We start from the raw sequence: 26760 nt of genomic DNA, 5'->3' as shown, positions 1-26760 counted from the left end.
GAAGAACACTGTTTTTGTTTTGACGTTTCCAATGTAAATACACTAACCTATGAAACTGTCATTTGTCGCATGTTAAAAGAATTGATTTCCGTTTCGCATAATTCGTTTCCGTACATGCCGGCTACATGAAATATAACGGCTAAGCGAAGCTTACGATGTCGTCAACGCAGAGGGCTTTCACACAAAAGCTATCTAAGCAACATGCAGCGGACCTACGCAAAACCGTATCCTGCCACAAAAGCGACCTAATGTCTTCCTGTTCGACGACATGGTCAAACGAAATAGCGGACCCATTGGACTTCGAAGAGTTCCTGAGCAATTATCAGTTGATTCTCGACAGGGACCCGTTAAAATCCATATTAGATGTCCCGCTAGGCGACGTTCATGTCGAATTGATCGAGAGGCCGATACGAACACTGCAACCTATAGTGCCCGAAGAAAAAATTAGCTCTTTATTACCGCACGTGCAAAGTTGCGTGCGATGTTACAAGAATGGCTGGAAAGTAGTACGCTACTCGTTCAGGCATTTGAGCAGCAGCACGATAACAAAACTTACCGTTCCCAAAAGCTTTCAGCCTTCCCCAAACCAAGAGTTCGAGGTTGATTTCCACGTGTCGCCGGAATCAAACAGCGAACTCGGTAATTTTTTTGCTGTTGTATGGGAAAAATTCACTTTGGCATTTTAGTGTCAAAGAAAGATAGTCTTAAATACTCGGGGCGGTATATGAGAAAGCTAAGTTAGATGTATGTTAATAGCGGTTTCTGGCTGCGAAGTTGACCCGCTTAAGCATCTCTTCCCTCAATTTGAACATGCTTATTTAATTAATTTTTTTATTAAATTGCGAAGCTTGATGTAACAAACTGAACCACACAAATGAGAAACTATATAAAAGATAAGGTCAATGGCAGAAGAGGCGAAAATACCAACCGAAATTATTTTTTTGTCCATATTATACTCTATCGGTTTTTATTGAAATAACTATTTTTGCAAGAAAAAAACTAATATAAATTGTGATACGTGAGGACGCACGTTTTCATTCTAAACTAATATGAAAAATATGCGAACCGACCATATCTTTTCTTATTGATGATCTTTTTTTCTGGGAACTACAGACCTTTAGTTGTTTGTTTCCAGTTTTATTACCGAGTATTGTTGGTTTGTTTGGCAACCTTATCGACCTTTGCCGTTGTACTAGAACCAACAATACCTACTTTTCATTTATCGTTTTGTTTGAGGTGCCGTGCGGGAAATTTAACTTGATTGATGATTTGCGTATTTAAAAACGATTTTTGGTGGACAGCACTAACTTATCTTTGTTCTACTTTTTTTTTTCTGGACGCCTGGAATATAAATTAGAAACATTCGAAAAATATTTATACCATTAAAAGTAAACATAGTTATTAATGTGACATTTTCAGACACGTGTTCCCAAACGAGTAGCCGCCATAGCCTCATATCGACCGGGTCCCTATCGTCTTGCGGGGACACCCTCACGCCCCGCAATTCGTGGGCATCACTCGACCTGCGCCACTCAGCCGGCGATCCCCTTATACCAGAAATCCTTGAGCATTCTGTATCCGACTCGCAGGACCAAGTAAACGAGTCGAAACGGCAAAACGACCGGCAGGACACACTATTCGCTCTGACGTTACCGCCGGGCGACCTTCAGAATGCGCTCACCGACCCTACCGAGAAACGTCTACCGGCTACTCCACCCGTTGAACACTGCGGCCACCGGGTATTAATCAAATGTCTCCAGCTGACGATGGACATCGAAATCGAGCCTCTCTTCGCCTCCATGGCCCTCTACGATTGCAAGGAGAAGAAAAAAGTGTCGGAGACGTTCTACTTCGACCTGAACCCCGAAGGTCTAAAGCGCATGCTCGGTGGTCACGTGCCCTACTCCGACGTCAGCACGTTGGCCAGGAGCTGCGTGTTTAACGTGACGAATCCTTCGGCGGATCTTTTCGTCGTCGTGCGCTTGGAGAAGGTGCTCCAGGGCGACGTGAACGAATGCGTCGAACCTTACCTGAAGGACGACAAGAACCGCGACAAACTAAAGTCGCTCGCAATGTCGTACTGCGAGAGACTGGGCAAATATCGTCAGTCTCTCGCCTGGACCGCGATCAACCTGCTGAGCGTGGTCAACGGTGGTAATTCGCTCGAACGCGACCTCGAAAGGGACTTCGCCACTAGCGGGGGCTCCAGCACCAATAGTCTAGATCGGAAATCGTCTAGCGGCGGATTGGAGCAGCTGCGCCGTAAGGCGGCGGACGTGGGTAACCTGACCCGCAGAGGATCGCTCGAACGGAAGGATAAGTGCAGGTCTTGGTCGCCCGACGACCTAGCAGCGAACCTCGACTCGTTCCGACCGATCACGCTGACGATGTCGTCGTTTTTCAAGCAGGAGAGCGACAAACTTCGCGACGACGACCTCTACAAGTGCCTACAGGAGCTCAAGCGACCAACCTTGGTGCTGAAAAAGCTCAAGTGTATACCCGCGGTGTTCAAGCTCGAAATCTCGCCGTGTCCTGCGGAGTATCGGAACTGTCTAACTCCGGAACTCGTCAAACTGCACCCCTACGCGGATGACAAGGGCAGGCCTACCAAAGAGCTTCTGGAGTTCCCTATCAGAGACGTCCTCGTGCCACACTACACCTACCGTAACCTGCTCTACGTCTCGCCCAAAGAGTTGAATTTCTCGAACAGGACGGGGTCGGCGCGAAACCTGACGGTACGTGTGCAGCTGATGGCCGGCGAGGGCGAGAACCACGCCCTCAATGCTATATATGGGAAGTCGTCCTGTCCCGAGATGACCAATGAAATGTTCTCCGCCATTACGTATCACTGCAAGACGCCCGCGTTCTACGATGAGGTTAAGATCAAGGTAGATACAGATACATTGATGATTCCTTTGGGTTTATCTTAACCCCATAAGACATACGTTCGCCAAAATTATCGATCGCACGTGGTCACTCGTGACGTAAGCCAAGTCCCCTAACGGTTTTTGTTTTTGTTGCGTAAAGCGTTGTATTTTGTGTTCTTTGAACAATTAAAATAATTTAAACCAGTGAGTAGTGCGCTTATGTTTGTGTTAATTGTATTTCTGTAAAAAAATCTTGGACAAAACAATATTTTTAAGCTTTAACAAATACTTTAAAATTGTATGTGCTTGAGAGGCGAGAACTGAGAAAAAGAAAGACTTAAAAGTGTTCGTGCTGCTTATTAGCGGTGTTATTAGTTAGGAGGTAAGCTCAAAATATTACACATAATAATATAGGTAAAGGTAAGAAATACATTTCTTTTACTTTTTTCAGTGGGATAAGATACATCAAAAAATAGTTAGGTACGCCTGGAACGATATGTGCCATGTATGGGTGCAATAACATTTATTTTGATGAAAAAGCAAGTTCTCGAAAACGTAGTTTTCATCACTTTTCCAAAGGTGAGAGATCTGGTATCCCGAACTATTCGGAACGAGTGGATAGTTCGATATAGAAAATGATGACGAGACTTACAAAATGAGTTATTAGTTTTTTTTTGTCTTGAGTAACACATTAAATTCACCACAGAATTTAAATTTTGGGTTTACCTTTAAAAAAGATTCTATTGGGTTGTTCGGAAAGTCATTTCGTTTTTTTTGGGGAACATGAAAGACAGTTTTCGTTTAATGAATAAATATTTTATTAAATTATATATTGGCCATTCTGGTCCAACACCTTTTGCCATCTTTCTGGCAGTAACGTAATTCCCCTCTCATAAAAGTTTTGGTTCTTGCTGGCAAAAAACTGGTTCAGGTGGTTTTTGACATCTTCATTTGAGGTAAAGGTTTTGCCATCCAAAAAATTTTGCAGGGACCGGAACAAATAGTAGTCGGAAGGCGCCAGATCTGGAGAATATGGTGGATGTTGCAGTACGTCCCATTCAAGCTGTAAAAGTTTTTGGCGAGTGACCAAACTTGTGTGAGGTCTCGCATTATCCTGGTGGAACACTACGCCCTTCCTGTTGATTAATTCGGGCCTCTTCTCTTTAAGTGAATCATTCAATTTGTCCAGTTCAATGACAATAGACTTCTGAATTAATCGTTGTATTGTCCGGCAAAAGCTCAAAAAAAACGATTCCTTTGACATCCCACCAAACGGAGAGCATCACCTTTTTTTGTTGAATGTTGGCTTTTGACACGCTTTGAGCCGGTTCATCTTTTCCGCTCCATGACCTCTTGCGTTTAACATTGTTGTATACAACCCATTTTTCGTCCCCAGTAATAATCCGCTTCAAAAATGGATCATTTTCTTGACGTTTGAGGAGCGAATCACACACGTCAACGCGACGATACAAATTTCGCTCCGTAAGGACATGGGGCACCCACACATTGAGCTTCGAGGTTAAGCCCATGCCTTTCAAATGGCCATAAACAGTCGAATTCGACAAATTTAATCTCTCACGGATCTCTCGTGTGGTTATTCGCCGATTTGCATCAACTAATGCCTTTATCGCATCTTTGTCAGCTTCGACCGGCCTTCCAGACCGTGGTGCATCTTCGACATCAAAATTACCGGATCGAAATTTTGCAAACCAGTTCTGGCACTGGCGTACTGTTAACACGCCTTCTCCATACACATCCGTCAATTTTTTTCTCGCTTGGACAGCATTTTTACCTTTTCTGAAGTAAAAAAGTAAAATATGACGAAAATGCTGCTTATTGCTCTCCATATTTAAAAGGGTACCAACTAAAAACTACTGCGTAGAATTAATAGAACTTTTTCACACACAAGCCTTGCAATATCAGCTCTCCAGACATATAATGGTTATGCGGCTTAAGTGTGAAGTTGGTTTCGAAAAAACGTAATTAAGTCCTCTGACGGGAAAAAACGAAATGACTTTCCGAACAACTTTATAAAAAAAAAACTGCTGTTCCCACCCTATTATGATTTAACCAGAAGCCACCAACAGAAGCAGGATTATCTAGATCAAAAAGACTTCACTCCAAAAATGCCAAAAAAGAAGCTCAGCAGGTATTGTCTGAGATTTTAGCAACAACATTGAATGCCACAAGTGAAATTCTAGAGAAGAATCCATCTCCAGAACCCATCTCCTCTCTTATGTACATACGAGGGCACATATAAATACATATTATTTACCTACCACCTATATATAGTTGTTATGCATGGTTAATGTATTTTTTGTTTTTTAATATGTTCCTTAATATATCCAAAAATGGGGATTTCTAGTTTATTATTTGTATTCGTTGATTTTTGTTTATTTAAAATGGTAGAATGCCGTAAAACACAAAGTTTTACAAGTAAATCGTTAACATCATATAAGCCAAACTTGATTGCAATAGTATTATTTGTACCCTACCTGAGACCCTACCCAGCGCTACTTCCCAAAATTTAATTTATTTTTTATTTAATGTTGACATTAAATGAAAATAACGAGTGATTATGCAATTTGCAAATTTTGCAATTGACTAACCGTATTGCGAAATTTATTTCGTTCGAAATAAACAAACAAACAAATATGTTTTAATTTCCAGGTGCCGGCCCTGCTCGCCGACCATCACCACCTGCTGTTCACGTTCTATCACGTCTCGTGCCAAAAGAAGGCGGAGCAGACGGTGGTCGAGTCCCCCGTCGGGTATACGTGGTTGCCGCTACTGCGAGACGGTCGCCTCGTCTCCGGCGAGTTTTGCCTGCCGGTAATGCTCGAAACTCCCCCGCGGAACTACAGCTACATCCCGCCCGACGTTTTCCTGCCGGGAACCAGGTGGCTCGACAATCACAAAGGTCTATTTACCGTCGTTCTTGACGGCGTGTCCTCGGTACATACCCACGACGCGGCCGTGGAACGTTTCTTCGCCGCTTACGACTACGTGCACAACGGTCAGATACCCACCCGCCTCGGCGAGGTCGGTTCCGAAAAGGAGCTCGTCAACGCCATGCTAGGGTTGTCCGGGGCGAGGCCCGAAACCATCGTCAAACATCTGCCTCAGATTTTCGACGCCGTCATCGAATTACTGGTGCAACCGCCGCGAATATCGGGCCACACCCTCAACATAGGCCACGCGTGTTTCGAGACGCTGTGCCTCATGCTGGACAATGTGTCGAACCTGCACGAGCTCGTCGTAGACCGGCACGGCCGGAACGCCCTCCTCGCTACGTACATCCAGTACCAAGCGAACTTGCCCCACCCCGCGTACACCGATTGGGCGACTAGGTCGCCGATCGTGCGCAGCAACTCTAATCCTGATATCGAACTGTCGCAGTATCAGGTAAAAAAAAAATGCGTCATTTTTCATTGTTTATCCAAATGGTTCCGCTAAAGGTACTTAAATTATACAAAGTATTAGAAAAAATATTTTGGTATGACGGTGTTCTAGTAGTCGGACGGCTTTTTTATAAGAGGCTGTTTTAGCTCATTTTACAGACAAACGAAAAGAATATATTTTTTTAAGGGATTGAGTTCTTAATAAAGAGATGTAATGGGTGTTTTGAAGTTTTGAAGAAAAATAATAAAAAATTGTTATTCTATTTTGTTTCTTTCATATTCAGGCCGGGAAATTTTTACTTTGGACGGAATTAATTTTTTTCCCGCGGAAACTATTAATCCCAAATATACACGGCCGTTTTTGATTTTTTCTTTTTGTTCCTTAATTGCTGGCTCAATATCTAATTTAGAACAAAGAAAAAATGTTTCGTCTTTTCCTGAAAAATTCTGCCCAATTGCTTGTCAAAAAAAATCGTCTGTTTTGTACAAATATTTGTTTTTAAATATTTTGATGTACCATCATTTTACACATTTCAAAATGTTAATATTCGAAATTTTTCTTCCTTTTAAAATCCGTCAATTATTTCCAAAATGTCCTGCTGTATTCTATCGGGAGATTGAAGCACAGTAGGCCCCAATCTCAATTGTAGCGAACGATATGTTATAGATAAAACAAATTTTGGTAATAAAATTAAAACTCCCAACCCTAATTGGAGCTTTGCAGACGATGGGGCTTATATTTTGTGTGATTATATATATTTAAAACATTTGATAGAAACCTCACTTCTCATATTATCTAAAATGCAAAGGGAAAATGTTTTGTAGGCCTTTTAGATACTCAAGCAAGCAAAGTAAGCTGTTTTTACGTTAAAATTGAAAATTTATGAAAGTTCGAAGTCACGAGGAAAACTCATGAATACTGTTATATATTTTTATATATCCAACTCTTGGTCAAAAGAGTTTTCTATTCGACCTGGAAATTTTAAGTATTGAAATAAAATACGAAGACAATAAATGACAGCCAATACTACGTTTCTTCTGTTCCATTGCCTTACATTTTGTTTGTTTTGCCCTACAAAGTTTGAAAAAAATAAATAAGGAAGCAGATAGAAAAAAAGGAAGAAAACACTTTGCTTTATACAGGGTGAGGCGATAAGCGATAAGCAAACATAATAGGAGTGGTAGTATAATTTTTGTAATGGAATGCCATACATATTTTTGCAATTTCTACGAATGCCTCAACAAATATTTAAATGACGCCGTGATTTTTTTTAGCTAGCTTATTGGGAATAAAAAAAATAAATTACGTTTTATGGTGTTACCTCCTTTATCTTTCAATATGCTTATAATATTAAAAGTCGTAATATAGTCCATTTCATTGCTAAAAATTTGGTACAAAGTCTTGTAAACCTTGACGGGATAGGCTAACTTGTCGCTATCTAGTGAATTAGGAATATCAAATAAAAACAATACCCTCATAAGTACATTTTTATTATTACTTACTACCAAATTTTGATTATGTGCCAACGCTCGTTTTGATAAAATACATTTTAAAGCAGATATTTTTATTTTCCTCAAACACGTTGTGATTTAATTAAAATTTGTAGACGATGTGACTGTCTTTGTTTGCTTTTTTTTGCATTTCAGATGTTTGACCGACGTATTAATCAATATTTAATTCAGCCTAGGGGCCTGGATAGGGCGGCGAGTATGCGCGTGGCCGCGAACGAACCTGTCAGTCCTACCGCGAGCACGTGCCCGAGGATCGTGCACCAAGAGATCGCGTACCAGTGGACGATAGCGGGCGGCAGAAACAGGGACCTAGCGATGCAAAACGCGTGGTTCCTGTTCGAGCTGATCGCTAAGAGTATGGTCGAGCATTTGGCGTACGCGCGCGGCCTGGACGCGCCGCGCAAGGGTCGCTTCCCCGACCAGTTTTTGGACGACGTCGCCGTGTTGGTGCAGAACCTAACCGCGGAGATTATCGCGCACTCTCTGGGCGAAACGAGGAAGGTGCACAAGCTAAACGCGGCCCTTGCGTTCTTCCTGTTCGATCTGCTCTCCATCGCCGACAGAGGATGGGTCTTTCAGTTACTAAGGTAATTTAATTCAATTTTTTCTTCGCGAAAAATAACAAACATTGGATACAACCAAAAGTGAAATAAAATAAATAAAAGTATATACCGGATGTTGTTTAAAGTGGCCAAAGTGCTCACCAAGTCGCGACCAAAACGTATTCCGTAATAAACTTACTACTTGATCTTCTTTCCCTCGTCAGCATATAGCTACTAGATATACAGTTTTGGAAGCGGCAAATAAATTTTAAATGTTCTCGAAAAACAGATTAAGGGTGTGGAGATCGTTATTTAGAAGGAAAACAACGCGAAATGCAGGGTAGTGTCTGTTGTCTCCACGAAAATATCGTCGGTATACAAGAGAAAGTGACCAAGTCCAAAATTCACGATTTTTAGGTTATAATGCTCATGTACCTGAAATTCAATATTATTTTTAAGGAAAAAATGAACAAGTCCAAAAATATAATAATGCTTATAACTTCAAATGGGTAATCAAAAATCCTCAAGGAACAAAACGTGAGCGAAACAAATTATTAAAAAAATCCTGTTTGTCTGCTAAGTCCCCTAGAAATGTAAATTGTGACAATTGCCGCTATAAATGTACAGACGTATTTCCTGCAGATCTTCGACAAGATATCTGTAAAGAGTATCACAGTCTATCCCATGACAGACAAAAGGACTTCACAATTAATACTGTTGCAACTTCTGAATGCCAAAGAATACGAACCAGGGACCTTCAAAAAATGTTTCTAGAATTTATACATTTAAAAAAAATGGAACAAAGCAAAGGGTTTGTAAAAATTTTTACTTAAAAACCATGTCGATAAGTCATGGACCGGTTGATTCTGCTATACTGAACATAGGTAGAAATGAGAATAAAAAAAAAAAAATGAATGAAACCTGTCATGTTGAATGAGGTGAAGAGGCATACAGAATCATTTCCTGTAATGGAATCACATTATTGTAGACGTGGGACAACACAACATTCTACCTTATCCATTCTCAAAATGTAGGAATTGTACAAAGATTTACATATGAGCAATCAAAAGGATTTCGTTTCTCCAATAACATATAGGAGGATGTTTTGGACACAGTACAACTTATCTTTCTTCAAACTCAAAAAAGATCAATGTTTGCTGTTTGTTAAAGAAGCTAAATCTATTGAAAAATCTGACGAATTTCTTTCTCACATAAAGCGAAGAGATGACGCTAATAGAGCAAAAGATTTAGATAAACAAAGAGCAATTCATAACGAAACTTTTGTATCGGTAAGTTTTGAATTACAGAGTGTTGTGCAAATTCCATGCTCCGAGGTATCAACTCTTTACTATAGTCGAAAGCTCTGTGCATACAATTTAACAATTCATGAAGCAGCTCCACCAAATAAAGGATATTGTTATCTTTGGTCCGAAGTAGATGGCCAACGATGAAGTTGTGAAATAGGCAAAGCAAAAAGTAGGCCCAGTAATATTGCAAAAGAAACTGAGTTAAAGAAATGTTATACAGAACCCTTGCCTATATCGGCCAAGAAGAAAAAAGATTTCATTAAACTTTGCCGCAGTCGAATACCATAGTGGGTACTTTAACATACCCAGTGACAGAACCCTCACACAATGAAGATTGTGATGAAGACATATGGTTACTACTATTTGTTTAATTATAGTCTTTTTTAAGCTTAAATACATATTCTAGAATCTGCATTGTTCATAACAAACCTATGAAGTTGAAATTAATTACTAGTTTAGTATTTGTTTAAGTTAGGTATAGGCTTTTTTAATTTAAAGTACATATTCTAAAAACTACATTGTTTATAAAAATCACTATAAACTAATTTGACGCAAAATAATTGATTTTATAATCAGAAGCAAAGATTAAAATGCTAATAACTCAAAAGTACTATCTGTGGACTTGGTCACTTTCTCTTGTATACCGACGATATAGCCTCTCGAGGTGCATTAATTTTGATTGCACTAGATAAATTAAATTATCTGATATCTAACTAATCTCACGAACTAAATTTTAATGCCTAATGATTTTTTAAAACCACTTATTGTTTAAAAGAATACTTATTTTGACCACCTATTGCTTTTGGAACAACATCATTTTGCAAAACTTCGCATAAGTTAAATTCCCGTTGCACCTTGTAATCATGGCTATCGAAGATATGGTTTTAAACCTCAGTTGCTTTTTTGTTTAATTATCAAAAACGTCTGGCCATCGGGCACAAACATTGGTGTCACTAGTTAGCCAATATTAAAACTTTTCACTGGTTTTAGATTCCTTATTCCTTCCTTATTTTCATAATAAAATAGTTTTTATTGCCTATTGAATTTCTGAGCAATGTGGATTTGCGGCGTTGCCAATGTTTACAAATTTTCTGAGAGATAAAATATAACTAAATTGAAGAATGTGTGTGTGTCTAATTTTTTTCCGTGGGGACCCTTCAGTCATTTCAAGGCAAAAGTATAAAAAAATAAGCAAGCAATTAGAAACAAGTAAAAACATATATTTCTGTGAAATCCTTCATCTTCCAATCTACTATTTTATAATATTACAAAAAATAATATTCAAATTCTCTTGTCATTTTTGTTTTTTTTTGTTCAGCTATTACCCCTTTAACAATATTTTGAAGGATCCCTATAATGGTTGCTTCAAATTTTCCGGTAAATATACTTTGTTCGTTCAAAAATACTATTATTGAATATTAAATTTTGTTGTTATTTGGCACTATTCCCGACATAAACGTAGCTTCTACGATACTTGTGTGTAGGTGTAGATTTTCTTAAACTAGTCCTGCCATCTGGCGGCTAGCGTTGTCATAGGGGAAGTTTGACATTTTGAGGTTAGGTTTTGGCGAAAGAGTGTTGTTTGTGCGCTTTGATGATTGGTTCTATCGAATGCGCAAGTGTATTGATCATCAGGGTGAATATTTTGAGAAACAATAAAGTCACATTTGTTGGTAGCTTATAGTTTTTTTATTACAAATCCCGAAGTAAAAAAGGTAGCCCTCGTATATCCCACAAAAAAGTCGAAAAGTAAGTAAATTGAAGTAAATTATCAAGAAAGCTAAATTTTGAACGTTTGATAAACTTTTCATTGCTCCAAATCGTAATAATTTAGGTATTACAACAAAGAGGTCCAGACAAAAATTGCGTCTGTCGCCGACGGAGCCGTCCTCGTCGAGCTGAAGCTCGAACTCGCGCGCATCGTGTGCAGTCACGAGCACTACGTTGCCCTCAACCTGCCGTTCGCGTCTCCTTTCATGTCGTCGGGCGCCAGTGTATCCCCGAGTCCCAGCGTCGCTAGTTCGACAAGCCAAAACTCGTACGTGTCGGGGGCGGCGGCTAGTCAAGAACGAGTCACCGCCTACGCGGAACTTTCCCCCGAATACAAACGTCATCATTACCTTACGGGCCTCGTGCTCGGCGATTTGGCAACGGTGCTCCTGGAAACACCTCAACCGTCTCTTCATCATCGAGCCGTCGACACGGTACGCTCTCTACTCTCGTGGCACGACTCTGACCCGCGGTACTCGTCGCCCGAGGCCCGCCACAAGGTGGCCGCCCTCTACCTTCCGCTCCTCTCGATCGCTATGGACGTGCTGCCGCTGATGGTTCACTTTTCCGCCGACAAAATCGCCGGCGACGACGCCTCCTCCACGAACATCGACCCCTCGGTGGCGATGGTCATCGCGGGCAAGCTGCAGCCGTCTAGTTTCAACGGCAAAGTCGAGATCGGTGCGGACGTCACGCGCGATCTGCTCACCTGCACCCTGTGGGTGCTGAAAAACATCGAAGGTGACTCGCTCTCGAGGTGGATGGGCGAACTGTCTGCGTCGAGGATGGCCACGTTCCTCGGCCTCCTGGATGTCTGCACCACGTGCTTTGAGTACCGACCGAGAAGACGACCGGCGCCGTCTGGTTACGTGCAGGTCAACGATATCCGGTCCCGCCTCGAAGACGTCATACTGGGTCAGGGGTCGGCGCGCGAGATGATGCAGCGCAGGAAAGTGGGCGGCGCGGCTCAGTCGTCGGCCGAGAAGCTCCGCTGGAGGAAGGACCAGATGCCGTGCCGCGTTACCACCGAGTCGGGGGGAGGTCGGCCCAAAGAAGACAACTCGTCGGACACGCAGCTCGAGGGTCACTTCGCCGCCGAGGCTTCGCTGATCGTGCTCGACACCCTCGAACGTTGCGTCACCATCATCGCGCAGATGGACGTGCAGCAGCACCTGGTCGGTCTGTCGCTCTCCGTCCTGCTTCACGCCCTGGGCAAGAACCAAAGCACGACCGTGCTACCGCACATGTTCGCTTCGCAGCGCAGCCTCGTGTTCAAATTTCACGGCGCCCTCTTCGACGAGGAAAGCACCCACTGCGCCGATCTGTGTCTTCTCCTGCTAAAACACTGCGGCTCTCAGATGGCGGCGGTCAGATCTCAGGCCGCCGCCTCGCTCTACCTCTTGATGCGTCAGACGTTCCAATTGGGCAACAACTTTGCCCGCGTCAAGATGCAGGTGACTATGTCGTTGAGCAGCTTGGTGGGCACTTCGGCGACGTTTAGCGACGACTCGCTGAGACGGTCACTGAAAACGATCCTCGAGTACGCCGAGCGGGATGCCGAGCTTCAGGATACGACGTTCCCGGAACAGGTGCGCGATCTCATCTTCAACCTGCACATGATCCTGTCGGATACCGTGAAAATGAAAGAGTTCCAAGAGGACCCGGAAATGTTGCTCGACCTGATGTACCGCATCGCCAAAGGATACCAGAACTCGCCGGACCTGCGTCTCACGTGGCTCAAAAACATGGCGCAGAAGCACATGGAGAAGGGCAACCACACGGAGGCGGGCATGTGCTTGGTGCACTCGGCGGCTCTCGTCGCCGAATACCTGGCGATGCTGGAGTCGTTGCCTCACCTGCCCGCGGGGGCGGCCGCGTTGGAGAAGATCAGCCCGAATGTGTTGGAAGAGAGCGCGGTGTCCGACGACGTGCTCAGTCCTGAACGCGAAGGGGGTTGTCTCGGGTCCCATTTCACGGAGGCGGGGCTTATCGGATTGCTCGAGTACGCGGCGAAAAGCTTCGAAACCGCCGCGACGTACGAGCCGATGAACGACATCTACAGGGTGATGATTCCGGTCGCGGAGAACGCGCGCGACTTCAAGAAACTCGCCAACATTCACGGCAAGCTGCACGACGCGTACACGCGCATCGATCAGCTCCACGGCAAACGTATGTTCGGCACGTACTTCAGGGTCGGTTTCTACGGCTCCAAGTTCGGCGACCTCGACAAGGAGGAGTTCATCTATAAGGAGCCGACGCTTACCAAGCTGCCTGAGATTTTCAGCCGGCTGGAGAACTTTTACGCGGAGCGTTTCGGCGCGGAAAACGTCATCATCATCAAGGATTCGAATATCGTCGACCCGAACACCCTCGACCCCGAGAAAGCGTATATCCAGATCACGTACGTCGAGCCTTACTTCGAGCAGTTTGAGCTGCGGTACAGACAGACCCACTTCGACCGCAACTTTAACATCAAGAGGTTCGTGTACGCCACGCCCTTTACGATGACGGGCAAGGCGCACGGCGAGCTGAAGGATCAGTACAAACGCAAAACGATCCTGACCACTGCCGTACATTTTCCATATGTGAAGACCCGTATTCAGGTGGTGGGACGTACCCAGGTCACCCTGACGCCGGTAGAAGTGGCGATCGAAGATATCCAGAAAAAGACGCAAGAGTTGGCGGCCGCGACGCATCAGGAACCGCCCGATCCCAAGATCCTGCAGATGGTGCTGCAGGGGTGTATCGGCACGACCGTCAACCAGGGACCGTTGGAAATGGCGTTGACGTTCTTGCCGGCGAACGGCAAAACTCTAACGAGGTCGCAGAATAAGCTGAGGTTGTGCTTCCGCGACTTTTCGAAAAAGTGCTGCGACGCTCTGAAGAAAAACAAGAACCTGATCGGACCGGATCAGAAGGATTACCAGCGCGAACTCGACAGGAATTATAAGAGGTTTATCGAGAAGCTGCAGCCGCTGGTCAACGGTCAGTCGGTCACCATCGTCAGCGGCGCGAGCCCATACAAGCATGCGCAGTCCGATAGTTCCGTGCTGCGATGGTGAAAAGGGGTCGCTGCTAGGGTAAGATTTCTTGGAATCTCTACTGTTCTAGTCGCGCAGACGTTTGATATGTAGCGTTTGAGTGAATTAAAAAAAAAGATCTCTCCCATTTTTGGTTGCGCTTTTTTCTTGTGGTAGAAACTGGACCAGTTTGGGTCGCCTTATCATATGATAATAAAGTGATATGATAGTAGAGTTGTTTTATTAAGTGAATTCGAGCGAATACCAATAGCGCTGGTTTCATTGAAAAACACCGACCGCCTGAAATCTATAGCGCTTCGGTTGAACGTTATTTGTTTTGTTAGTATGTCTGCTTCACTTCGGCAATAGCGGTGTACTCGATGGGCAATTATTTGCATTCGGTGGCGTCGTTTGCAAATTGGTTACTATTAGTTCCCCATTGGGAAAAGAAGAAGAAAACAGTTGCATAGTCACGGTGTAATGATCCTGGTAATATTGCCTTGTGAAGTAAAGAAGAAGTGATTCAAAGTTTTCGGTGCATCTGAGCAGTTGGCTTTGCACGCAATAAAGCGACGCCATTGTCTATAAATCTTGATTATGATTCTCGAAAATTGTTAGCCTATATACGAAGGGCAGCGCAATGTTTGATTGAAATTAAGATACGTGTCGACAATTTTGGGTCTTCCCTTCCCAGGTAAGTGAACTAAACTTGAAATAAGTTTACAAAATAATGTTTATGTTGCATATGTTCGAACAATATCGCCAGCATAATTGTAAAACCATCTAGTATTCATTGCGCACATGACGTATTTGTAAAACGGCAATAAAATGGCGGTTTTATTCTTCTCGTTCTTCGTTTTAACCACTACATAAATACGGTAGGTTGAGATGTATAGTTCTTTGCTTTGGTTAGTGAGTTGCCGATCTATTAAATTCCTAATACTTTTTCGCAAATTGATTCTCTGGTGATGGCACTGCTAAAAATAAACAAGCATAATTGCAAACTCAATGTTCAATTGACCGGCTCATTTTACCGGCAAAAGCGACGAAAATGACGATAAAATCGTTTAACGTATTTAAAGTGTAAAGTGAAGGTCGGAGTTTTGTAGAATTCGAAACATTGTTAAATGCATAACATATTTTTAATTGGAGCTACAACCGCTAACTTAAAAAAATCCCTAGAAAGGTCAATTGTAAAGCTGGTTTGTCTGTAAGTTTCAAATATGTAGTGTGTTAGTTTTGGTTGGTTACACTTGATAACGGGTAGCGATACAACTGTCCGAAAGTTAAAAATAAAGACAATGGAAGTTCGACATCCTTTCATTATTTCTATTAGTATATTATTATTTATGTTAATATTTCTTGAGTGACATTCATCAACAGAGCAATTTGTTTTGTGATTAGATTTGAAATCGGTAAGCTTATCTTTTAATGTTCGGATGAATTCATAAAGGCGAACTAGACCAAACGAACAATTTTGTTAAACAATACTTGACTTTCATTTTCTTATATTTTGGTAACAAAGTTTCCAAACACATTGTACGTAAAGTACGCCCCTCTTAAAGTCGATTCCAGAACCGTTAAAAATAGGAGACGAGAGCATTGTTCGCGCCGCCTTGACATTTAGTGGCATTCATAGTTGGCTTTGGATCGCAGGCGCTCCAACCGCGGGAATTTTATATCCGTTCTTTTTTAGAATCAAGATTGCATCAATTGCGTCCAAATCGTTGCGTTTACACTCAGGATTCGCCATTTTATATTTAAGCACTCATGTATAATTGATTCCCTTAGGCACTGTTTTTTCGAAACATTACATACCTATTGGAAGCAATTAAAAAATATGTCCGATAGACAAGGCGTAATTTCTACATGTAGGTATTTTTTCATGAAAATATTGTGACGCGTTTTATACAAAATTGCAAGAAACTTGACGTATGACTTTTATGTGCAAAAAAAAAAATGAATTTGTGAGTGAGAAACAAGGCCAAGTGTTTTTTTTCCAAAATTCTGACGTGTTTGGTCCAATATATCTATAAAGAGAACCACTTGTGTCCGTTTTCTCAAATCTATTAAAGTAAATGTAGAAGTTTGTGATATCCTATAAAAGAACGAGTGGCGGTTATTTTGAAAAGCTGAGTCACAAGACAGCGTTGCGGTTTGTCTCTTTTTTGTATCCTTTCACGGCGACGGCCATAAACAAACTCTTGACGTGTAACAAATGCGTTTATTCGGCACCGCATTTGAATTATATTCAAGTAACGACGGTACAATAGGTAACTTAGCTGGTAAATAAACAACGGTAAAATATCAAAAAAATATCGGGAGTCTAGAAACACTTGCGGTGCACGATTCCCGGGCCCGACTCGTCGTACTCCTGCTTCGAGATCCACATCTGCTGGAACGTAGACAGCGATGCCAAGATGGACCCGCCGATCCACACGGAATACTTTCTTTCCGGCGGCGCGATGATTTTAATTTTGATCGTAGAAGGCGCGAGCGCCGTGATTTCTTTTTGCATACGATCGGCGATACCTGCGAAAACAATAGACAGCGTAAAAGATGTTGTTTCGCTATTAAATTCAGCTCGGGGGTAAGATTTATGGGTTACTTTGATCGAAAATCCGTAGTTGCTAAATCATATATTTAACATGGGTTCTAATAATTGTATTTAGAACAACTAACCTATTTGACAGAAATATATTATTCAGTTTTTTACTGCAAAGAGTAATGGCCTGTACAGAGTGGTCGTAAATGGAGTGTTTTAAAAGAAAAGTAAAATGAATAGCCGAACTAGATACAACAAAATCAACGAATATTGGCAATAGGGAGAATTTGCACTGCTGACGGAGATAGACGGCATTTTTCAATTTTCGTTCGTTTTCCAAAATTTACGATGATTCTACTATTTACGGAAATTTCTAATTCGGATAAAAATATTATAAGGGCACTTTTCTGAGGATATGGTCTTGAAAAAATACAAATATTGGTTCCTCATTCATGTTGGTATCTACGTGGAAAATAGCGATGATATAAGACATTTTTTTGTTTACGTATAACCATTCAGTACAAAACAAGTGTATTGCACATTGGAAAAGATGGTACCAAAATATTTAAACATTGATCAGTTTATTTTAACTGAAATTGTATTCTTTAATGTTCTATTAACTTAATTCCCTTAGGCGATAAACAATGGTTATTCCATAATTTTAAACGTAAAATAAAAAGCTTAATAATTCTTCATGAATTGCTTCTTGTTTGTAAATCTTCAGCTGTGGTTTATTAAGATTCAGCATTATATTTTATTACGAATTGATATTACTGTCATTGCGACTTCTTCTAATTATTCCCCTTTTTTTTATTTTTCTTTCTTATGTATATCTGAACATATAAAATGTAAAGTAGTGCAAATATTTTTTTAAATATATGTTTCCGCATTTCCACTACATATTACATTTCTCCTATATTCATTTTTTTGTGTTTTGTTTATTGTCAATCCACAGGAAATTATAATATTTCAAGTATTTTGCAAAAATATTTATAGATTTTTGGAAACTCACAATACAGGCTTGTCTTAAATGTCGTAACGAGTATTGTCAAAATATCTATACTGATTTGATTGATTTTATGTATAATTATTATATTAAAATTACTACAATTGTGTCAATGCTTTTTCAAAATATAACTATATGTAATATAACTGTTTCACTATAGTTTCACAAGAAGCCAAACAACCTAGGAAGAGCAATTGTGCTAGTGTTAATTTTGCCTTGTCGTTTAAATATTACTAACATTTAATTTTAATATTTTATTTATACGTAAAAAGCACTCTGCATATATTTTAAGGAACCATTGACAAAAGTACAGTAATTTTAATATAATAATTAAACAAAATTATTAGAATAACAATCGATGAATCAAATATTTATTGTCAGTATAGATAATTCGACAATACTTATCACCAACAATCGAACGCCTAAGACAAGCCTGCATTGTGCAGAAGTATCAACATGTTTTTTTTTATTGTTCTTCTCTGTAACGTACATTTCTACAAATCGATGTAATTTATTGTATTCATACACAATAACGCGTTTTACCACAAACCGAAACTCATCGTATTCATGATTCTATTTATTTTATTTTGATGGATTAATAATCACGTGTAATTTTGTATACCTGGATACATGGTGGTGCCACCCGACAGCACGGTGTTGGCGTACAAATCCTTCCTAATGTCCACGTCGCACTTCATGATGGAGTTGTACACAGTCTCGTGGATTCCGCACGACTCCATGCCGAGGAACGACGGCTGGAACAACGCCTCCGGGCACCGGAACCTCTCGTTGCCGATCGTAATGACCTGTCCGTCGGGCAACTCGTAGCTCTTCTCGAGCGAGGTCGAGTTGGCCGCTGTCGCCATCTCTTGCTCGAAATCGAGCGCGACGTAGCACAGTTTCTCCTTAATATCCCTGACGATCTCCCTTTCGGCCGTAGTCGTGAACGAGTAACCCCTTTCGGTGAGGATCTTCATCAAATAATCGGAAAGATCGCGACCCGCCAAGTCCAGACGCAAGATGGCGTGCGGTAAGGCGTAGCCTTCGTAGACAGGTACGGTATGCGATACGCCGTCGCCGGAGTCCAACACGATACCGGTGGTCCGTCCGGAAGCGTAGAGCGACAACACCGCCTGGATAGCGACGTACATGGCGGGGTTGTTGAACGTTTCGAACATGATCTGAGTCATCTTCTCGCGATTAGCTTTGGGGTTGAGAGGCGCCTCGGTCAACAGGATCGGGTGCTCTTCGGGAGCGACGCGTAGCTCGTTGTAGAAGGTGTGGTGCCAGATTTTTTCCATGTCGTCCCAGTTGGTGATGATGCCGTGCTCGATGGGATACTTGAGGGTCAGGATGCCGCGTTTGCTCTGGGCCTCGTCGCCGACGTACGAGTCTTTCTGACCCATACCGACCATGACGCCCTGGTGACGCGGGCGGCCGACGATCGAGGGGAAGACGGCGCGGGGGGCGTCGTCGCCAGCGAATCCCGCCTTGCACATGCCCGAACCGTTGTCGATGACCAGGGCGCCTACATCGTCGTCGCACATTGTCGCTTTCTAGGTAGCGGAGCTCTGGAAGCGAGAGGATCGTGGATAAAGACGTCTTTAACAATACATTGCGTTTTGTCATTGGCATTGCTGCTGATTTCTGATGATTAATTTTCCGATTAAGGACGTATAAAAATAAAAGTTCGGTTTCTAACTGCGCCGTTCATTTAAATTCAGAAATGTACAAGTTTGACGATAATTTTGATATTTTACATAATGAATCAAAAAGCAAAATACTAAATTTGTTGGAAGCGATGGAGATTAACAAAATGAGATATTCGAATATATTACTGAATGACCATTTGGATTTAAATGCGTCTCCGTTGTTGAATTTAAATTTATAACTCTACAGCGTTAATTACATAATCATTAAATTACTGTGAAGATCTGTGCATTTTTTATTCTAATTTAATTGTCATAACGGTAGGTTTATTTTCGCTGCAGGTTTCTTTTCCTCAGGAATTTATTGTTTTCGAGGCTCTAACTTGCTGCATTGTCCTAACTACTTTATCTTAAAATAATGGACTTTCAATTTTTCTTGAAAATCTCTCCTGCGAATAATCGAAGGAAATAAACAATACTCTCACGATAGTCATACAAGCTAACAATACATAAAAAACCCTAGTCTTACGTTAGATATCGAGTACTGTAGATGAAAATAACTCCGGCATCGTCCGACAAGCAAAAATTTGTAGTGCTTGTCGCACTAAAATCAGGAAATATTCGAGTCCGGTCCTGCTTCGACTATTCAAAGACTGTTAAGAGTTAATTCAATCGGAAATGAAAACTGTGCGCGGTAGTGCAGCCAATATAGATTTTGTAAGGCAAAGTATATTTAGAGTAAGACGGATAGTATTATATATTCTTTTTATGTCTTACAAATGTACAAAGAAGTGTTTATTTATTTCTCAATTTTTCTGCCTGTTTGGGGTTTTTGGGAGTAGATCGTTCGCTAGATCGTTTTACAAGCGTGATACTCCAGTATTATATAGAATAATAATAACTGATAATTTAAATAATAATAAATTTTTATGCAATAACGAATATTGTTGGTGCTATGTAATTTAATTGTTACAAAAATTTGAAAAAACAAAAATATTTCAACAAATAAAAAATATTAGTAAAATGTAATGACATATTTCGATAAATACGTCTGTACTTAATGTCTTTGTTGGTACGCCATAAAAAATATGTACTGAAATTTTCTGACCAATAATTTCTTTTAAAACTTGAGAATTTCCAAATATGTCAATATTTTGTAGGTAAATAAGGTTATTAAACAAACAGCACCGCATTCCCATTCGCATAAATGAGCACAATTTGATCCACTTTTCTAAAACTCCGAAATCGATTTAGTTTAGATCGGATTTACTGTACATTAAACGCATTTTTCAGACGATTTTTCCCGAAAAACACTTCGATTACTATGAAAATGAAAAAACCACTGTATACATCCACCGTTCTCTTGAACGTTACAAACCGAGTCGTTACTTGAACAAGCGTTTACAAGAATACGGTAGAAATTAACTCGACACGGACCTGTACACACCCGAACAATCGACAGCGATGACGTATATCAAACCGATACCAACCTCGAAAATCAAATGTGACTCGCCGCACTAATTAATCGAGTGCGCGTCCCTCCCAATCGGATCTTTTTTATAAGGTACCCTCCCCGTTTCGAATTTATAATTATTACCTGCAGTGTGGGGGTCCATTTCTGGACGTCGAGCGTCGCGAAGGCCGGCGTCGTCCATATAAGGAGACGCGACTCGGAAAAATGCGACCCGCATTCTTCGTGTGACGCGTTTTTGGGCGCCGATCCCAGCCTTTAGCGATTGTTAAGGAAAAAAGCATGGCGGACCGAACTTTGCGCGTTTTCCTCGTCAGTGACGCTTTTGTGGCAGCTTCGACATGGTTATTCTATGTAGCTAATAGGTAGATGTTACCTTATACTGATAATACACTATCGAGCACTTCAGTACTCACCATCAAATCAATTCGCAGGATCGATATTCAACCTGCGCATGCGCGAATCATTTCAAACATAAGACGTTCAACGAAAAGAACTCAATCTCAACTGGAATCGACCTATTAATGCAGCCAATATCGATTTTGTGAGGAAAATTTTATTTGTAATAATAAGTATTCTTCTATACGTTAATGTATGCAGATAAGTGTAGTAACAGATTGTTTTATATTGTTTTTCTACTCCCGTCTGTAAAATACCTAATTACGCACTGATCTAGTGTGCGGAAAGCGTCACTTGACCACGTCAGTTTCGTTTCCCACGAATCCGAGAAACTTCAGACTTTTCCGGGATTTTACCGCACGGGTTTGGGAGCAATCGGATGTTTTCGGAGATTTTACCGCACGGTTTGTATTTTGACGTTTGTCAATTCTGGCAGTCATGTCAGTGAATGTATTCGTGTTTTGCGAAAATGTCCGCAAAAACTAACGGTCGTAGAAAAAGTATAGTATGCAACACGATCGCTAGACTTTTTAACTCACCCGTTTACCGCACTTGTTGCATAATATACTATTCTCAAACAGTATACAACTTGTATGCACTTTTTTTCAAAAATTTTTTTAGAAGTTATAATATTAAGGAAAGGAAATTAAATATTTAAAGAAATGTAAATGATTTTAATAAGAATTATATTTATGCAAATGAGAAAGGGAAAGACAAGAATCCCTATTACCGGCCGTCTTTTTCTAAAATTTGCCTCACTTTCCCATTTGTGTGATCATTTAACACTTATACAGCAAATCGTCTAACGTCTGAACTCCATCGAAATGGCCGATGCTACGTCATCAGGAATATGCCGTATTTGGATCGAGTTCACTGCGTTCAACATGGCCGCTGACAGGAATGGCTGTCAGTTTATGAGTTACAACGTTTTCGTTTCGACTGCTCGTCGTTCGGTCGAACTGTTGAGTGTTTTTTTTTAAATTTTGTTGGTCATTGAAATTTATGGGAATTTGTGAATTGGTTTTCGGTAAGTACATAATACCTAATTTTAAAATCCCATCGTTCTGTTTATCATGCGTCGTATTTACGTTTTATCGGATTTTTTACTACTGAAGTCCATAGAAAAAACGAATTAACATGAAGAACCACGCAAATTCCGGGAATTATGCGATTATGCGTTGAATCTAGGAACATATACGTAGTGTGTCGAATTCGACACTCAAACATTTAGATTTTGAAATCGATATATTTCTTGCCGATGAGCTCGATGTTTCGTTAAAAAGTTTAATTTATCTAGAGAAATTGAAGGAATTATATAACGCAAAATTTTAAATTTCTCGTTTTTGGTTTAATTTTTTTTTTACCAGCATAGTTTACAAATTTTCATCGGGACTTTTTCACAATTTATCCTAAAGTATAAATGGTAAAACAAACGCAACAACCGCAACGGATTTTTACCTTTACCTAAAGATAGAGCCCCAATGTTCCATGGGGAAATGTATTGTTCCCAAAATTAAAAATAAATTATCATAAATAATTTAATGTAATACCATCTATACAGTGAATCGAATCGAATCATAAACTCGAATTGTAGTAGTAAAAATTTTTATTGCAAAACCTAATGATTATTTCACGTAATCACAGTCACGAAAAAACAAAACTCAAGTCTCCTTCTTCAAACTTAAATTTAAGTTCGTAAGGAATGGAGGATGCTGTTTTGCTTGGAAACAAGCTGACCCCCTGCCTCGTATGCACGTCCCAGGTTATTTTACGACCTGTTACGATCTCTTCAGTCGGTCCTGTCGAAATTACAACGGTCGGCGATTCGATGTGCCACTCGACCCATAACGCGATGCCATTGCACTCTTCATTTCTGTAAGTATTCGCACATATGTATAATGTGGCTTAAATAAGAATGTAGTAAAACTGTTTCGTCCAAAAGATGACGTACGGCATTTGGAAACTTAATTTACTAAAAATTACAGAAAATATTTCAGTTAGGATTGTAAAGAGAGAATTAAATTTAGCTTATCTACGAGCTAAATAAAGGGCCTATATCATCAGGGTAGTAAACCACAAATTCATTCTTCTCTAGAAATAATTCCACGGTTCCTAAATGAATGATCAAATTGAAGTGTCTTTCTTCTTTCTATTCAGGCAACTCAGACCACTGTGGTTATGTAACAAAAATAATTTAAAAAGGTATCCTGCACATCCAGTATTTCTCGATCCACCCAGCTTTGAAAGAATATAAATGCATTGAAATTTCCGAAAACTCGGTGCAGAATAATGTCAAAGGAGGATCGAGTTTTGTTTGGATTTTTTAAGTAGACATAATTAGAATGATAATTTTTTGAAAAATATTTTATGGACCGATGAATGTTCGTTGATAAATACACGAAATAAAAACTCAGGAGTTCCATGCAATTAATGAATGGTGTCATAGATGGGCATATTTTGGGTACAATATTTATAGACCAAAAATTAACTGCAGATCATTCTTTGCAACTCTTAGAGCACCAAATAGAACCAAATAAAACAATATATAGAAGATTAACCCCTAAATGTATCAACTATGGAGTGGCCAGCCAACAGCCCCGGCTTAACTTTAATCGATAGCCACTGAATATGAAAAGACATGGTAAAGTAATGTTGCCTTGACTATGACACTTACTCTGTAATGACGAAGGTACCAACTGATTTGATATCTCGTTGGTCCAAATGGTGCATGTCTATAGAGGCCATTTCAACTACCGGCCCTAACGCCACACAAGGGTATTCCCACAGGGGTTGGGGTTCGACGTTGGCGTCGCTTTTACCGCTAGACTCCTTAAAAACGTTCAATTATTTTCGTCGGCTGAATCGAATTTCGACTATACCTCTATGAGATCGTCGAACGGTTTCACGTCGAAGCCTTCGCACAGCCCCAGCGGCGCTCGTATTTTGTACAGGTCCTCGAAACGCACCGGTACACCTTTGATCGTACATTTTTGCGGAAAAATTTTCACGGTACCGGACAACCGTCCCTTCAACTTGTTTAACAAATACAAAAAATAGAGATTGTCCCACGGAAGGATGCTGCTGGAGAAATAAGGCTCGCCCAGAACCAAAGTGACCTCCGACGCGATTCGGCCCGGGTCGTCGTCCTCGGCCAATATTTCGACATTGCCCATTTGGTTGGTTTTTACATAATCCCTCCAAATTGGTCGCAGCATTCTATTCGTTTCGTAACAATACAGTTTCCTTGCGCCTAGTTTCGAAGCCGCCAAACCCAAGAAGAAGCCGTCGCTCAGCAGTAGCACCACGCTCGACGAGTCGACGTGCTTTTCCAATATCTTTAAGTATTTTTTGTTGCGCTTCGTATCGTTCATTTGGCCGATTCGTGTCCGCGAGGCGGCCACGTGAAGACCGCACTCGCACACGGGTCTCGAATAATGAATATTGCTTATTTTTAAATCGGTCGCGACGTTGAACCACAGAGAGTACTCGTCGTGACAACTGATCAAGTTGATTTCCTGTCCTTTTCGTACGGCGACCTCTCGCGGCAAATAGTATATTGCTTGCATCCAATGGTCGCGCCACGCAGGTTTCTCTTGCCCTCGACGCGCCCAGGTGGGGGCGCAGCTTAGAACGTGCCTATTGTCCGCGTCCATTTGTAGTTCCCACCACATGAACACCATCTGGGCGGTACCGTCTGCCTGGGATACTGCGCTCGTGATCGTGGAACGGTCGTAGACGAACGGCGTCCGACCGGACCAATCGAATCTCAGCACCGGTTCGGGGGACGTTATAGCGTTGAAACGGCTCAATTGGCTGAGCTGCACGTCGTGGACGGCAGCGGAACCGGCGCAGGTCACGACCGACTCGGGCGTTTTCATTAATAGGTCGAGATCGTCGTTAAACACGTCCTTTGGTTTGTTCCAGTCGCGAGCCGCCGGGCACTCGACAACCTAAGTGAGACTTTGAACAGCTAAGCGCATAACGTCCCTGTCAAAGATCTCGGACAAACACCTTTGGTCATTGAAAAAGCAAAATCCAGCCTTTGGTGTATTATGTAAGGGTTCCTACATTTTCCAAAAGTACAATTGGATGACTTGCACAAAATCATAATCAACTGAAGCGACCCCCAAATCGAAAAGTTGAACTCTCCATTTTTTAAAAACATCTTTGTCAAAGATCTTTGATAGCACAATATTGGTGGAAGTAAATGGGACCTTTTTGCAACTCTTATTTTTGCGTTGTTTTTCTTTATTATTTGTTTGAAGCGATGAAATATAACGTTTTCCGCTGTTGACTAAAAAAATGAACCCCTACCTACAGGGGAATAAGGTTCCTCTTACTAAAGTTTAAAGTGTCAGTACGATTATGATAAATTTCAAAAATAGCAAATAATTTGTGTCATTAATTTTTAATTAATCTATTTTTTTGAATAGTATCTGTCTAGTTGAATTCAAAATAATCAGAAACGGTTATATTCCGTTAATAACCAATAATGTAACATAAGAGGTGCAAAAAGTCTCTATTAATAAGAGACTACTCAAACCTGGGCAAAAATAGTGGCAGATGTCGGAACGACGAGACAATCTTTGTCGAGGAGATGCAAGTGAGCATGTCTAAAAGTGGAAAGCGCACCTTCTCCGATCAGCTCTGTATCAAACACTTCAGTTACCAATATATTGCATTTTCTTTGGAGATCTCCCGATTCCCCGACAGTTAATTCAGTAGAGCGTTTCGGAATAATCATAATCTTTCCTTCAAACCCGTTGCACTTTATAATTTTTCTCGCGCACTCGCTCATTGGCTTGAAAGCCTCACAGGCGGTAATAGTATCCGCGTTGTGCCTGGCCGCCATCATCGACAACAAACCTGTCCCTGTCCCGATATCTAGAACGTTGGCCTTTTTACCTGCCGCGTGCATTTTATCTATGGCCGCTTTTAGGGCTTTTTCGTACACCTCGTTGCGTTCGGTGTCGTGGAGCATATCCGCGAACGCGGATCTCGCGACTTCCTGGTGAAAATCGTAGTCGTCGTCCAGCATTATCCAACCTTTTGCGCCGGTGATGGGGTTTACTCTTTCCACGAAAGTACTCATGGCTATTACCGGCTTCAAATCTACGCAGTAAACATTGCTGAACGCGGTGCGATGCCAATATTTTCGTAGAATTTTTGAAAAAACAGGCATATAAATGAACAACCGTGATAGGTTAGTTGCGGTTTTCTTCTTCGTTTTCGCGTAGTGGCCTCTTCCACGGAATAACACGTTGATTCTGT

At 41.2% G+C, this 26760-nt stretch overlaps 3 protein-coding genes across 5 annotated transcripts; 1 reads left to right on the top strand and 2 right to left on the bottom strand.

Annotated features, from left to right (window-relative positions):
• Positions 1–58: 58 nt before the first annotated feature.
• On the top strand, positions 59–14716 carry LOC132697927 (dedicator of cytokinesis protein 7). 2 transcript variants are annotated; one of them, XM_060663696.1, is made up of 5 exons: positions 59–639; positions 1420–2888; positions 5538–6272; positions 7952–8367; positions 11464–14716. In XM_060663696.1, exons 1-5 carry the CDS (start codon positions 156–158, stop codon positions 14459–14461), a joined length of 6102 nt encoding a protein of 2033 aa, XP_060519679.1. In that variant the 5' UTR covers positions 59–155; the 3' UTR covers positions 14462–14716. The 2 variants fall into 2 exon arrangements, with proteins under 2 accessions (XP_060519679.1, XP_060519677.1); XM_060663694.1 differs by having other exon boundaries at positions 7916–8367.
• A 1907-nt stretch (positions 14717–16623) lies between these two features.
• On the bottom strand, positions 16624–21172 carry LOC132698171 (actin, clone 211-like). 2 transcript variants are annotated; one of them, XM_060664102.1, is made up of 3 exons: positions 21110–21172; positions 18593–19541; positions 16624–16951 (listed from the first exon to the last, which is right to left on the bottom strand). In XM_060664102.1, exons 2-3 carry the CDS (start codon positions 19515–19517, stop codon positions 16746–16748), a joined length of 1131 nt encoding a protein of 376 aa, XP_060520085.1. In that variant the 5' UTR covers positions 19518–19541; positions 21110–21172; the 3' UTR covers positions 16624–16745. The 2 variants fall into 2 exon arrangements, with proteins under 2 accessions (XP_060520085.1, XP_060520086.1); XM_060664103.1 differs by having other exon boundaries at positions 21057–21145.
• Positions 21173–23093: 1921 nt separating this feature from the next.
• Positions 23094–26720, bottom strand: LOC132697783 (protein arginine N-methyltransferase 7). Its single transcript, XM_060663423.1, has 4 exons — positions 26033–26720; positions 24369–25439; positions 24164–24318; positions 23094–23362 (listed from the first exon to the last, which is right to left on the bottom strand). The coding sequence occupies exons 1-4, from the start codon at positions 26669–26671 to the stop codon at positions 23134–23136; spliced, it is 2094 nt and encodes a 697-aa protein (XP_060519406.1). The 5' UTR covers positions 26672–26720; the 3' UTR covers positions 23094–23133.
• Positions 26721–26760: the final 40 nt, after the last annotated feature.

The sequence above is a fragment of the Cylas formicarius genome, unplaced genomic scaffold (assembly GCF_029955315.1).
Source record: "Cylas formicarius isolate icCylForm1 unplaced genomic scaffold, icCylForm1.1 PGA_scaffold_2__14_contigs__length_35257938, whole genome shotgun sequence".
In the NCBI taxonomy this organism is placed as follows: domain Eukaryota; kingdom Metazoa; phylum Arthropoda; class Insecta; order Coleoptera; family Brentidae; genus Cylas; species Cylas formicarius.
This window is presented reverse-complemented; position numbering and strand designations above follow the sequence as displayed.

Excerpts from the sequence above, each read along its gene's own strand:
- LOC132698171 (XM_060664102.1), bottom strand. The coding sequence starts at position 19,517 with ATGTGCGACGACGATGTAGGCGCCCTGGTCATCGACAACGGTTCGGGC. Across the intron at positions 16,952-18,592 it reads TGGCACCACCATGTATCCAG|GTATCGCCGATCGTATGCAA; the intron begins GTATACAAAATT and ends TTGTTTTCGCAG.
- LOC132697927 (XM_060663694.1), top strand. The coding sequence starts at position 156 with ATGTCGTCAACGCAGAGGGCTTTCACACAAAAGCTATCTAAGCAACAT. Across the intron at positions 640-1,419 it reads GGAATCAAACAGCGAACTCG|ACACGTGTTCCCAAACGAGT; the intron begins GTAATTTTTTTG and ends TGACATTTTCAG. Across the intron at positions 6,273-7,915 it reads TCGAACTGTCGCAGTATCAG|ATGTTTGACCGACGTATTAA; the intron begins GTAAAAAAAAAA and ends TTTGCATTTCAG.
- LOC132697783 (XM_060663423.1), bottom strand. The coding sequence starts at position 26,671 with ATGCCTGTTTTTTCAAAAATTCTACGAAAATATTGGCATCGCACCGCG. Across the intron at positions 25,440-26,032 it reads CTGCCACTATTTTTGCCCAG|GTTGTCGAGTGCCCGGCGGC; the intron begins GTTTGAGTAGTC and ends AGTCTCACTTAG. Across the intron at positions 23,363-24,163 it reads GGTACCTTCGTCATTACAGA|AAATGAAGAGTGCAATGGCA; the intron begins GTAAGTGTCATA and ends GAATACTTACAG.